This window comes from Monodon monoceros, unplaced genomic scaffold (assembly GCF_005190385.1).
Source record: "Monodon monoceros isolate NGI ecotype Baffin Bay Population unplaced genomic scaffold, NGI_Narwhal_1 Super_Scaffold_20, whole genome shotgun sequence".
NCBI lineage: Eukaryota > Metazoa > Chordata > Mammalia > Artiodactyla > Monodontidae > Monodon > Monodon monoceros.
In genome coordinates, this window is record NW_021703777.1 from 19,154,795 (window position 1) to 19,168,863 (window position 14,069).

At 42.0% G+C, this 14,069-nt stretch overlaps 1 protein-coding gene across 8 annotated transcripts in view; it reads left to right on the forward strand.

Annotated features, from left to right (window-relative positions):
• BANK1 (B cell scaffold protein with ankyrin repeats 1) overlaps nucleotides 1-14,069 on the forward strand; it is a 453,451-nt gene that overhangs the window by 221,329 nt on the left and 218,053 nt on the right. For all 8 annotated transcript variants that reach the window (XR_003795565.1, XM_029235051.1, XM_029235049.1 and 5 more), the window contains exon 3: nucleotides 6,400-6,554. Coding sequence is in view for 7 of the 8 variants with exons in the window: in XM_029235051.1 (XP_029090884.1) it covers nucleotides 6,400-6,554 (155 nt within the window). In the remaining variant the exon portion in view is untranslated. The remainder of the gene's footprint in view (nucleotides 1-6,399; nucleotides 6,555-14,069) is intronic.

The window sequence follows — 14,069 nt, forward strand, 5'->3', positions numbered from 1 at the left end:
CGCTGATTCGGGGGCTCTGGCGCACTCAGGCCGGGGGGTGGGGGGGGAGGGAGGGGCACTGCGTGCGGGGCAGGCCTGCGGCGGCAGAGGCCAGCGTGACGTTGCTCCAGCCTGAGGCCCGCCGTGCGTTCTCCCGGGGAAGTTGTCCCTGGATCCCGGGAACCTGGCAGTGGCGGGCTGCACAGGCTCCGCGGAAGAGGGGTGTGGAGAGTGACCTGTGCTCGCACTCAGGCCCCTTGGTGGCGGCAGCAGCAGCCTTAGCGTCTCCCACCTGTCTCTGGGGTCCGCGCTTTTAGCCGCGGCTCACGCCCGTCTCTGGGGTTCGCGCTTTTAGCCGCGGCTCGCGCCCGTCTCTGGGGTTCGCGCTTTTAGCCGCAGCTCGCGCCAGTCTCTGGAGTTCATTTAAGCAGCGCTCTTAAACCCCTCTCCTCGCGCACCAGGAAACAGAGAGGGAAGAAAAAGTCTCTTGCCTTTTCGGCAGGTGCAGACTTTTCCCCGGACTCCCTCCCGGCTAGCCGTGGTGCACTAATCCCTTCAGGCTATGTTGAAGCCGCCAACCCCAGTCCTCTCCCTGCGCTCCGTGGGAAACCGAAACCCGAGCCTCAGCTCGCAGCCCCGCCCGCCCCGGTGGGTGAGCAGACAAGACTCTCGGGCTGGTGAGTGCCGGTCGGCACCGATCCTCTGTGCGGGAATCTCCCCGCTTTGCCCTCCGCACCCGTCGCTGTGCACTCCTCCGCGGTCCCGAAGCTCCCCCCTCCGCCTCCCGCAGTCTCCGCCCGCGAAGGGGCTTCCTAGTGTGTGGAAACTTTTCCTCCTTCACAGCTCCCTCCCACTGGTGCAGGTGCCGTCCTTATTCTTTTGTCTCTGTTTTTTCTTTTTTTCTTTTGCCCTACCCAGGTACGTGGGGAGTTTCTTGCCTTTTGGGAGGTCTGAGATCTTCTGCCAGCGTTCAGTAGGTGTTCTGTAGGAGCTGTTCCACGTGTAGATGTTATTTCTGGTGTATCCGTGGGGAGGAAGGCGATCTCCGCGTCTTACTCTTCCGCCATCTTCAAGCCGTCCCCCATCCATTTACTTTTAATCATTATATGTTTCTATATTTAAAGTGGGTTTCTTGTAGACAACATATAGGTGGGTCTTGTTATTTGATCCACTGTGATAATCTCTGTTTTTTAATTGGTGCATTTAGACCTTGACATTCAAAATGATTACTGATATAGTTGGATGAATATCTACCATATTCATTAGTAAGTTTTCTGTTTTGCTCCCCTTGTTCTTTATTCCTATTTTTGTCTTCTACTGTTTTTCTGCCATTTGTGATTTTAATTGAGCATTTTACATGATTCCATTTTTCTACTTTTTTAGCGTATCGGTTATACTTAAAAAATAATTTTTTTTAGGGTTTATCCTAGAGTTTGCAATACGCATTTACAGCTAACGCAAGTCTACTTTCAAGTAACACTGTATCACTTCATAGGTAGTATTATTACCTTATAATAATAAAATGATTCTAATTCTTCCTTTCTATACTTTATATCATTGCTTTCATTTATTTTATTTATATATAAACATACACAAGCGTATATATGTAAATATTTACATAAGAATACATTATTGGATATATTGTTGCTGTTATTATCTTGAACAAACTGTTATCTTCTAGATCAATCACAAATAAGAAAAATATTTATTTTGTCTTCAGTTATTCCTTCTTCAATGCTCTCCCTTCATTATGCAGATCTGAATTTCTGATCTATATTATTTTTCTTCTCACTAAAGAACTTTTTTCTTTCAGGCAGGTCCACTGATAATAAATTATCTCAATATTTGTTTGTCTGAGAAAATCTCTATTTTTCCTTCAGCTTTAAAAGATAATTTCACAGGGTACAGAATTCTGGGTGGGTGGTTTATTTCTCTTATACTTTTAAGTATTTCACTCCACTCTCTTGCTTGCATGGTTTCTGAGGATAAGTCAGATATAATCCTTATCTTTGTTCCTCTATAGGTAAGGATTTTTTTCCTCTAGCTTTTTCTCAAATTTTGTTTATTTTTGATTTTCTGCAGTTTGAAGATGATATCCCTAGGTATATCCCATTTTTGGGGGGGATTTTCCTAGTTGGTGTTCTCTGAACTTCCTGGATCTGTGATTTAGTGTCTGACATTAATTTGGGGAAATTCTCAGTCATTATTTTTTGAAATATTTCTTCTGTTCCTTTCTCTCTTTCTTCTACTTCTGGTATTCCCATTATGCATATGTTACACTTTTCACAGTTGTCCCACAGTCCTTGGATGTTCTGTCAATTTTTTTTTAGTCTTTGTTCTCTTTGCTCTTCAGTTTTCAAGGATTCTATTGATATATCCTCTAGCTCAGAGATTCTTTCCTCAGTCATGTCCAGTCTTTACTAATAAATCCATCAAAGACATTCTCTATTTCTGTTACAGTGTTTTTAATCTCTAGCACTTTCTTATGGCTCTTCTTAGGATTTCCATCTCTGTGCTTGCATTGCCTATCTGTTCTTGCATTCTGTCTAATTTTTTATTTATTTATTTTTATTATTATTATTATTTGTGGTACGTGGGCCTCTCACTGTTGTGGCCTCTCCCGTTGCGGAGCACAGGCTCCAGACGCACAGGTTCAGCGGCCATGGCTCACGGGCCCAGCCGCTCTGCGGCATATGGGATCTTCCCGGACCGGGGCACGAACCCGTGTCCCCTGCATCGGCAGACGGACTCCCAACCACTGCACCACCAGGGAAGCCCTAATTTTTTTTTTTAAACATCTTTATTGGAGTATAATTGCTTTACAATGGTATGTTAGTTTCTGCTGTGTAACAAAGTGAATCAGCTATACATAAACATATATCCCCATATCTCCTCCCTCTTGCGTCTCCCTCCCACCCTCCCTATCCCACCCCTCTAGGTGGACACAAAGCACCGACCTGATCTCCCTGTGCTATGCGGCTGCTTCCCACTAGCTATCTATTTTACATTTGGTAGTGTATATATGTCCATGCCACATTATAGCCCTTAGCATTCTAATCAGAGTTGGTTTAAATTCCCAGTCCGATAATTCCAACATCCCTGCCATGTCTGATTCTAGTGCTTTCTCTGGTCTTTTCAATTTGTATTTTCTACCTTTTGGTATGCCTTGTAATTTTTCTTGATAACTAGACATAATATACTTTTTAAAAAGAACTGCTGTAAATAAGCCTTTAGTAATGTGGTGGTGAGGTGTGGTGGTGAGGTGTGGCGGAGAGGAGGCTTTCTAGAGTTCTGTGATTGGGTTTCAGTCCTTTAGTGAGCCTATGCCTCTGGACTGTGGACCTCACAAGAGTTCCTCAGGTTTTTTTCTCCCCTTTAGGTGAGAGAGGATTATTCCAGTGGGCTGCAGTTGGGTATTTCTCTTCCTCTGGTCGATTAGAATGTGGTAATACCCCAGTAGATTTGGCTCTGATGAACTAGTTTCCAACCAGGGCAGGCCTTGTTAAGAACAGAGAGTGTCCTGGAGTATTTAAAGATGTTTCCAGATCCATTGAAGCAGGAGGGCATGTTCCCCAGTATTTGCTGTGGGAATCTTATCAAGCTCCTAGAGGTAAATTTCAAAATATTGTGTTCCCCCCACCTTTTGGCTGAATTCCCCTGGAGTTTTTAACTCTCAGACTTGTCCTCATTGAGTGTCCAGCAATTCATCAATTACGGTTCAGGTTTCTCTACCCTGGCCCTGGCTGCTGGGGCCATTTCCACTCCTGAGTTTCTGCTCTGGTAAAGCTGAGATTCTCTATCCACCTGCCTGTCTCTCCAGCCTTGGGGGCAGCAGTTTGTGCTGTGTCCACGCCTCTCTTAAGAATCCAAGAAAAGTTATTGATGTTTTAGTCTGTTCAACTTTTTGTTTGTTAGGTTGGAGGGGCAACTTCCAAAGCTCCTTAAATATGGAACCTGCAGGAAGTCCTATACTTCTTATTTTACTAAAATGGGAACCTACAAAATTGACAGTTTTGTAACTTGATTTTTTTTCACTTATATCATAAACTTGTTCCTTGTTGTTAAATATTGTTTGATGGAATTTTAATTAGTGACAGTATCTTTTATCACATTACATGTTTTTCATCTGGTCCCGTATTGCTTCAACTGCTCCCAGTTTTCTGCATTATAAACAGTGCTTCTGTGAACAGTCATAGAGGTAAATCTTTTGTACATCCATAATTATGTCCTCAGGGTAAAGAAAATAGCTCTTCTTAACCTAATACCACAGATGAATTAGCAGAAAACATCCTAGATACTGCTGCAGTGGAACAACTTACACCTTTTAAGATATATAAAATGAAATCAGTTTCCTTGTTCTTTCTTCAGTTCACAAAGTGATTGAGCCAGTTCTATACAACCTTTCACTAATTTGGGGTGTGTGTGTGTGTGTGTGTGTGTGTGTGTGTGTATGAGAGAGAGAGAGAGAGAATGAGACTGCTTATGGAAGTGTTTAAAATTGTTAGAGAAATAAAGGCTGTTTCTCATTTCATTTCAAGCAAGACTAGTACTGGGAGAATCTGGAAATCCCAGGTGCTTTTGTACTTTTATTCTGTAACTTTCGTAAGACAGAAAAAAAAAACCCCAAAACAAAACTCTCTCCTTCTTAGATGTGGCATGGAGACAGCTCCTCTCCAGAGGACATCACTTTTGTTACTCTGCTTTTCTGTTAGAATTACCTGTATGAAACTGCTGACTTCACTTTCTGGATGCAATGAAACCAGAATTCTAGCCAACTTCATCTATATTGCCTTTGACTCTTCTTCCTTTTTATCCTGTCAATTCCCTTTTGCCAAAGACCATTAGGACACACCTGTCCTTGAACTATTTTTTTTTGCTAGTTGCAATGAAGAGAAGGCCACCATGGAGAACCATGGGACACCTCAGGAAGACTGTATTAAGAAAAGACTCATTGTAGGATTTAGGGTTGCATTAAATGATTTGAGGAAGGGTTCCTGGAAGCAGGGCTTTGCTATAGTTTGCTTGCTGTCAAAAAGCACACGTAATTTTATGGTTTCGTGTATTAACAGCTTATTGAGAAGCAGGGTAACCAGCTATACCAGTATACTTGAAACTGAGGGGGTTTCTGGGACACAGCGTTTTCAGTGCCCAAACCAAAAATATCCCAAGCAAACTGGGAGGAGCTCGTTACCCTACCTGGAAGGCGAGAGAAGTGAAAAGAGGCTGAGACTGGAATTGGTAAAGAAGCAACATCACTCACAGGAGCCAGGATTCAGGATGTTTGGTTATTTTGTGGTTTGGACAGTGTTCATGTTTTTGCCTGGATTCAGACATGATTACAAAGTGGCCTGATCTCTGACTTAATCCATCATGGTGACAGGTGGCCTTGTCCGATGGGGATGTCCTGCAAAATTGTTGATGTTCCGTAGGAGAACAGGAGGCCACCTCCTAGCAACACCAAGGCCTTCACACAGTATCAGGCCAGTATCTAGCTGTCAGGAGCTGTTTTCCTTTTCTCCAATTCCCTTCTTTGAGGATTTGAGAGATACATTTGAGGTTGGCCTAAGATGACAGTTGTGAGAGTCTCTAGTGGTGAGAGCCTTGGTTCCAGTCATATTGGCTCTGTGCCCTAATAAAATGCTCTGGGCTTTGAAACATTGAGTAATAAAAGTATTATCCATCTCTCTTAACACAGCTCTTCTTCAATAGAGAAAAGTGTCTTAATGATTGAGACGATGCTAAGTTAATAAATGTTAAATGTTTTAAAAATCAAATACTCTTTTCCCTTCTTTGAGATTCAAAATTCACATTAGCATATTTTAGTGTTCTTAGTAATACTGCCATAAAGAAACCCAACTTATTTAATTCAGGACACTTTTTTCACAGAACACATTAACATTTTGATGAACACTAATATTTCACTATTAAACTAGTGTTTCATAGAAATACTAGTTTATTTAGTGATTGTCTCCTAGTTATGCTTTTTGTTTTTAAAATTAGAAATATATGTGAAGGGTAAATAATTGTTCTGATTTAAAATGAATAAATTTTCTTAATTAGAGGCATTGAAAAGAAATAGCTTCATGTTTTTCAGATTTATTGTTTTAATATTAAGAGACAATATTAAATGGTGGTTGGATTTTTTGGGGGAAAATACTTAACTAGTGGATGAAAATATTATGTATTTGATTTAGTTTAGTAGCTTACGGTTATAATACTAGTTAAATTATGAAGCATTATTTTAATTATTAACATTGGTTCATTTACTTTAGCTGTCTTAAACTCAGTTTGGTTGTCCCACATATTAATTGTTTAGCAATTATAAATAAATCAGTTGTTTAGCAATTAGTTTTTATAGCAATGGAGGAAATAATATGGCCTTAGCTATATTGTAATCTACATTCATGAACTTTCCTCTAGGTTCTGAGGACTACCTCGATGTCATTATTCCAACAGACCTAAGGGTGGAACATTCTGGGCAAATAAGTGAGAGAAAGGAAATTGAAGAATCATCAGAAGCTTCAAGAAGCACCATATCACAGGCAGTGGTGCTTCCCGCTGAGATTCCGTGTGAGGTCAGTAAAGACACCTTGTTATTTAAGTGACTGCATTATTTTAATGGATACTGCATTTCACTAGAATGTAACTAACACTGGAAGCTACAACATAGAGGCATTTTTGTCTACTCTGTTCATGGCAATGTCCTCAGAACCCAGAACAATATCTGGTAGTAGGCATTTGATACATATTTGTTGAATAATAAAGTATTGAAACATATATGAAAGCATCATTTTATTAAATGTTACTTGATGTGTTACAAACAGATTTACAATTGCTATATATATCAAGCTATTTAAAAGAAAGTTGGATTCATATTAACCAGATCAAGGATTTTATTTTCATAAAAGGAAATACATTCTTGAATAGAATTTGAAAATACTTATTTTTTATGGCCACTGATTTTTAAATTATAAAACATATATCAAAGGCCTACATTATGAAGTGGAACTATCATAGAGCTAGAAGAGCTGGTCCTTTGGGGAATAAAAGTATAATGTTAGAGGGAGTGGATTTCTCAGGAGGTGACTATATGAACACATGTTGCCACCATTTCTTCCTTCTAAGTCTTCATTGGACTGAGCCACTAAAATAAGCCTACTGCTAGAGCTTGACCAAAACTTGGGCTTCGTGATCTCCAGACAATAAAAAGATGCTGGTCCTCAGTGTCTATGGTGTGCTTGACCAGGAAGAGCAAAAGATACAGGACGACCTTGAGAGCTGCATGAGAGGGTCCTTCAGGTGGACGCCAGTAGGTTAATGTGACAGGAGCTGCACTTGTCTGCTTACTGGGAGGCATATTTTGGAAGAGAATCCCCTGATCCTGATGATACCAGCAGCCCTGGGAGAAGCAGAACGTTCTGTGCAGTTTGGGAAAGCTTAATTCCCTCACCTGCAGACCCCATCCCCAAACAGGAGAATCGCCGTTTTATTATGTTATCAGTTCCAGAGGAACAAAAACTTCTTTGACACTCCCTTAAAGACCCCAGGAAGTGAAACTGTACAGGTTTGAGGCAACTGAGATAGCGGATCAGGCAAAGAACAATTACAACCTACTCGAGGAAGGGAGATCAGGCCAAACAAGCAGAACCAGTGGGTCCTATTGAGTCAGAAATAATGGAAGAGACAGAAATAAATAGAAGAGACTATAAAATGGAAATTAGAACTGTTCTCAAGTAGGGAAAGTCAAAGCAAAAAAGGAAAAAAAAAAAAAACCCTCTGGAACTAAAAGTTGCTCACCAGGAATTATGCAATGAGTCTAAATAGCTGCTTTCAAAAATATCTGCAAGAGTAAAGTCTGAGCAGTGTAAGACCTTTCCATTACTAAACTGCAGAGAAACCAAAATCCAAAACTTAAACCCCACTGCCCTACTCAGATGGCTGAGTAGGATGAGAGTTCTTTCAGTAACAGAACTGTGGGCTTTTACTGACATGTATACAATTCTTTCAGACCCTCTGCAGTTAAATTATTTCAATTCCAAATCTCTCTTGGGTACCCCACTTTTTTTTTTTTTTTTTTTTGCGGTACGCGGGCCTCTCACTGTTGCGGCCTCTCCCGTTGCGGAGCACAGGCTCCGGACACGCAGGCTCAGCGGTCATGGCTCACGGGCCCAGCCGCTCCGCGGCACGTGGGATCCTCCCGGACCGGGGCACGAACCCGCATCCCCTGCATCAGCAGGCGGACTCTCAACCAATGCGCCACCAGGGAAGCCCGGTACCCCACTTTTTAAACAGTCCTAAGAGTTGAAAGGTCATATAAGATTATTTTAGCATCAGACCTACACATTAAAAAATTGAAATAAACAAATCCCTGGACCAAAAATAGTCATCCCAGTCAAAACCTTGTGTTCTCAGAACCTAGATTTTAGTATAGTCTGAATCCAAGTCCCAATTTCCAAGCACCACAGGAAAGATGATTTGTATCCAAATGAGTGAAAATCATGTTTCAGATTTGCCAGGATAACGTTCAGTCTATGCCAATTGTCTGAAAGCACAACCTTTGAACATTTCTGAGAAGTCTTTGAATTAGTGGGTAAGTAGAGTCCACTTAAGGATACGACCTCCTTTCTCCGGAAGTGATATTTTGAGACTTCGCGGCCATTGTATAAAACTCTAGAAATTTACAAGACTATCCTTGCCAGTCACCAGGTCATATTTGAGATGTGCTTCTTTCCCACCCAGTATCTTCAAAATCTATGGATTTCCCCTTATGGTTTTATGTTTCCAGCATGCTGGTGCTGAGTTGACTGGTTCAATCTAATGGCATCATCTTCATTCTCTCTGATGACCAGAGAATTAGTTTTAGTCTCACCTGTTGCCTCTTGCTGCAGAACTGCTTGGGTCTGTGGACCTGCTCCTGGAGAAGTGCTCTCCCTGTTCCCTCCTCTGCTCTGGAGAAGCAGCATAAGTAGATAGTTTAACTGAGGCAACAGGTAAGGCTGCTGTTGCTTTTGACCCCAGGAGCCTGGCAGTATTGATCCCTCTGCTGAGTCATCTTTCCCAGCATTGTTCCTTTCCATGGATTTCGGACTTCCTGGACCTTGATATTTTGTGCCCCTTCAAAAATAGCAGAAAAAAGTTTTTTTTCTTCAACAGTTTTTTTTCATGCACTAGTGAAGATGTGCCTGCAGTGTTCTATTTATGTAAGTTATTCCCTATCTTTTTAAGAAACACCTAAATGAGTTTTAACAGTTTAATTCTGCTGCTTAATTTTGCCTCTTTTCTAGGATTAGCAATATTTGTTCTACTTTAGTATGTGTTAAGCTTTTTTTTTTTTTGGTTGGTGTGGGCCAGGATATTTGCTTTTCTAGCATATTCTTCCTGATTTTGTCTTGTATAGGGTAATTGATCACGAGAGATATGAAATCAGTGAATTCTAAGGCTGCTAATAATAAGCACATCCATTGTTCAAATGAATCTTATCCAGTTTTTGTCCTTGATGAATAATCCACCTGGGAGGCATTCTTCCATTGGAATAAACTGGACCTGGTCTATTATCTGCTAGCTTCTTTTCCCTTTGCTGTGTATTTACTCCAAAGTCCTAATTTTATTAATTTCTCAGGCGGATTCCCTCAGAGCAGTGGTTCTTATCTGGGACTGATTTGGCTGTCTCTCCCAAAGGGATATTTGGCAAAGTCTGCAGTCAGATTTGTTGTCATAACTGGGGGGTTGCTACTGGCATCTGGCGGGTAGAAGCCAGGGATGCTGCTAAACATCCTACAGTGCACAGGGCAGTCCCCACAGCAGTGACTTCTCTGGTTCAAACATGTCAGTACTGCCAAGGATAAATCCTGCCCCAGAGGATAGGAAATACATTCATGCCTCTTAATAATAGGTCACTTTCAAATCACCTAGTAATGGCATCAAGGAAGCAGTACTCTTCTTCAGAGACTTGTCTGCAGTCCTGCCAGTTGTTCTATGATCACTTGTTAGAGCTGCATCATCTCTAAAAAGTGATTCAGTCACTGGATTTCTTTTTAATGGATTTGACCTGAATCTTTAAGAGAGAGCCTATGAATGTTTTCCTCAATGGCCCTCTCGGAAGTACTGCGGTTTGCTCCCAGATGCCTCTTGCCTCTCCTGTGATTTCTCTGAGCCCCAGTCACGGGTCAGTAATGGCCTCTCTATTGCTTCTTCAGTAGCACCGTCCTAAAGAGCAGTCAAGAGTGAGCTTATTTTTTCTATCTTGTTTTACCTGTGTAGGCAGGACTTCAATGTCATTCTCCCTTCCTTTTGATAGAATCTGCTGCAATCGCAGCTTTTCTCCACCCCAAACCTCTTTACTTCCTTTGGTATAATTAACTGATATTTCTTTATATTTATGTTATTCTCCCACTGCTACCGTTCCGATAAGACTGAAATATGCTTTTAAAAGTAGTCTGGTCTCTTGTTGATTTCTTGAGCAAATTTAGTTCTTCAAGTTATAGCATAACCAGAAAAGGCCTTTTAAGGGGCCTTATCAGCGTTTGGATCTATATTAATTTCATTGAATCATTTTTCTATCTGAATTCTAGAACATGGCGTATTCCCTAATAAAGACCTTCATTTTATTTGACCTTCACTGGTGTTTAGCTTTGTGGCTGCAACCATAATATTAGACTCCAAACCTAAATCTGTATAGACCACAGATCATGTAACCAGTGACTCTAGTGAAACTCTGAGAATATATAAAGGGGTGTGACTTGTAGAAGGGCCCACAGGCAAACTACAAAAACTTCAGAGATTAGCTCCTATCTGTTCACTCCTTGGCACTGAATCCAGTTTAAAACAATACACAGAAGCTAACAGCACTGCCCACTTATTTCTGACACCAAGTTACACACTAGTCCTTGGTAGCCCACCTTAACTTAAAGTCAAGTCCTGTGATTTAATTGAAAAATACAGTTAAAGCAGCAAAATATTATGTGTATCAATGCCTAAAATGTCTATGTTGTGAAGTATTACCCCTTTTGAGATAAGGTTTTACGATGACAAAAGATGTTTTTTCCCTGTAACTAAGTGGTTCTCAAACTAAGCAGCATAAAGAGATTACTAGGGGAGGTTTTAAAAAGTAATAATGTCTGGGCTTCCCTGGTGGCGCAGTGGTTGAGAGTCCGCCTGCCAATGCAGGGGACCCGGGCTCGTGCCCCAGTCTGGGAAGATCCCACATGCCGCAGAGCGGCTGGGCCCGTGAGCTATGGCCGCTGAGCCTGGGCGTCCAGAGCCTATGCTCCGCAACGGGAGAGGCCACAACAGTGAGAGGCCCGCGTACCACAAAAAAGAAAAAAAAAAGTAATAATGTCTGAATCCTACCCCCAGAGATTCAGATGTAAATGGTCTGAGTTATGGCCTGGAGATTGGGAGTTTTAAAAGCTTCCCAGGTGATTCTGAAGGTGAGAATTAACAGCCAAATTTGGAACCATTGCCATAACCTAATCCTTGCTCTGCTGTCACGGGTCAGATCAGGGTCAGCTGCAGCGACTTGCACAGTGCTGGCTTAATGAGGCCCATGCACCTGTGCTTGTAGAGCTAGCGCCTATTAATTATGAATATGAAAAGAGCCATTTGTCTGTGTGCGAGTCATAGTAGTAAGCTGATATGATCCACTAAGATCAAAATCCTTTGTTACCGGTACTTAATGATTCATTAAAGCCTAAAGACACCCATCCTGACAGTCTAGAAACTCCACTACCTGTGTTATATTGTAGACAAAGTTCCAGCCCTTTTGGTGAAGTCTCAAGGGTTGTGACCATTGCATTGAATCTGTAGAGTCTGGAAGTGATCATTACTATAACTCTCTTTCTGAATGGTCAGAGCTAAATAAGGGATAAACAGAGAAGTCAGAAAGATTGAGAGCAAAATAACAGCTTCATAACTGATAACACGAAATTTATGACCATTTGAGTGTCCTCATATTTCCTCCATTGAATTAAATGTGCCCAAATAATTATATCTTTAATTAAGATGCCCATAATAATTAAGGACAGGGCTGGACGAGTGCAGGCCTTCCCTCCTCCGAAGCCCCCCTTCGTGCATGGAGATGCAGGAAGCAGATGAAGCTGTGAGTCCTGAGGGGGATAAGGAGTAGAGCTTGCTCGATATAAAAAAATGTCTTTTTTTTTGCGGTACGCGGGCCTCTCACCACTGTGGCCTCTCCCGTTGTGGAGCACAGGCTCCGGACGCGCAGGCTCAGCGGCCATGGCCCACGGGCCCAGCCGCTCCGCGGTATGTGGGATCTTCCCGGACCAGGGCACGAACCCGCGTCCCCTGCATCGGCAGGAGGACTCTCAACCACTGTACCACCAGGGAAGCCCCCAAAATGTTATATTTTTATAGAGGTATTCTATCTGAATTGAAAAATATATACAGATTATCTTATGTACCTAATTCTTACAAGATGCCGCAACGATATGAAAAAATAAAAATAGCTTCGGGATGTTTAAAATCTATCTGGGAAGCCTAGACACAGGCATGAAAAGCGTATTAAGACCAGAGGGCATGGCTTAGAAAGGGTCAAATGAGGAGTACAGGTGCGAAATGTTTCATGATTCCTTCGGAAGTTGTGCGCGAAAGCTGAGTTGGACCTCAATGGAGAGGATGCATATGGGGAGATGGAGGGAGAGGAGGAACTCAAGGGCATGCCAACGTATGTACAAACAGGAACAGCTACCTAATTAGCAGGTCCCAGTGCAGAATGAAAAGGTAGGGACCTCTGTTCAAATTATTAAGCATTTCAAGCTGCAACAGCAGAACATTAAGACAAGTGCAGCGCTCTCCAAGTGCAGGGCCTGTGAAGCTGCAGAGGTTACGTGCCCATGAAGGTAGTCCCGGGTACAAATGAGGTGTCAGTGCCTCCTTGGGGGTGGTCTGTATGCTTGTCTTTTGTTGAGAATTCTTCTCTGGAAATGGTTGAAAGGTGGAGTCCTGCCCTCTATTAGGTAGAGAATCTGTTGCATAAGAAGCAGCCTGTGTGAGCCCTCGTGAATGAGAATGAGTTCTCTAGGTGAATAAACACTGGGAGAGGATGCTAAGGCTCACTAAGTTTGGAAAGCGAGAGGTCAAAGTTATACAAGAAGAGATGTACTAGGGAAGAGAACTCCAAAGAAGTTTGAAGCCGAGGATCTTGGGGATCTGAGCCAAAGTAAGTGGGAAGTCATTAAAGCTTCAGAGTAAGGAGTGAGATGTGAGCATTAGAGGAGCTGAAGAACTGCACTGGCAGTGAGGTCCTGTGAAGAGGAGGAAGCAGTGTGTGGGGGGCACAAGCAAGGAAACAGAGAAGTGTTTCCAACATGCAGGGTGTGTGAGGCCAGAGCAATAGGTGGAATTATGGGATCTTTTCTCGATGAGCAATTTACTGGAGAAATTTAGTTCAAAATAATCTGTGGACAAATATTGGAGAGTGGTAGACTCCGATGGAGAAATGCCTGAAGTGGATGTGTATCAGCTGAAATGATTTTTTTTTGTTTGTTTGTTTTTTTGCGTTACGCGGGCCTCTCACTGCTGTGGCCTCTCCCGTTGCAGAGCACAGGCTCCAGACGCGCAGGCTCAGCGGCCATGGCTCACGGGCCCAGCCGCTCTGAGGCATGTGGGATCTTCCCGGACCGGGGCACGAACCCATGTCCCCTGCATTAGCAGGCGGACTCTCAACCACTGCGCCACCAGGGAAGCCCTGAAATGATTTTTTTAACATCAACATATTTGTAGAAACTCTTTTTTTCAGAGCTTTAAAAATGTAAGTTTTATTGGTGGGATTTATGCTTAGGGAGATAATATTTAATAAGAGAACTTTGAAATTAATGACTTTTGGGTAAACACAGTTTTATAAGAGCATGTAAATGAGGTTTCTGTTTATTTTGTGAAGGACTGAAATTTAGTTTGACTTTGAAGAAAGCCTTTGAAAGGTGATATCTGAGATAATCATAAAAATATATTTCATTTTTGTTATTTTGAAGGGTTAAACAGCAAGATGTAAAGAGTAGTACAGATTTTAAATTTAGATAGTTCTGGTTGATCTTCAGAATGTAACTCTCTGTATTAGTTACCCTATTTGTAAA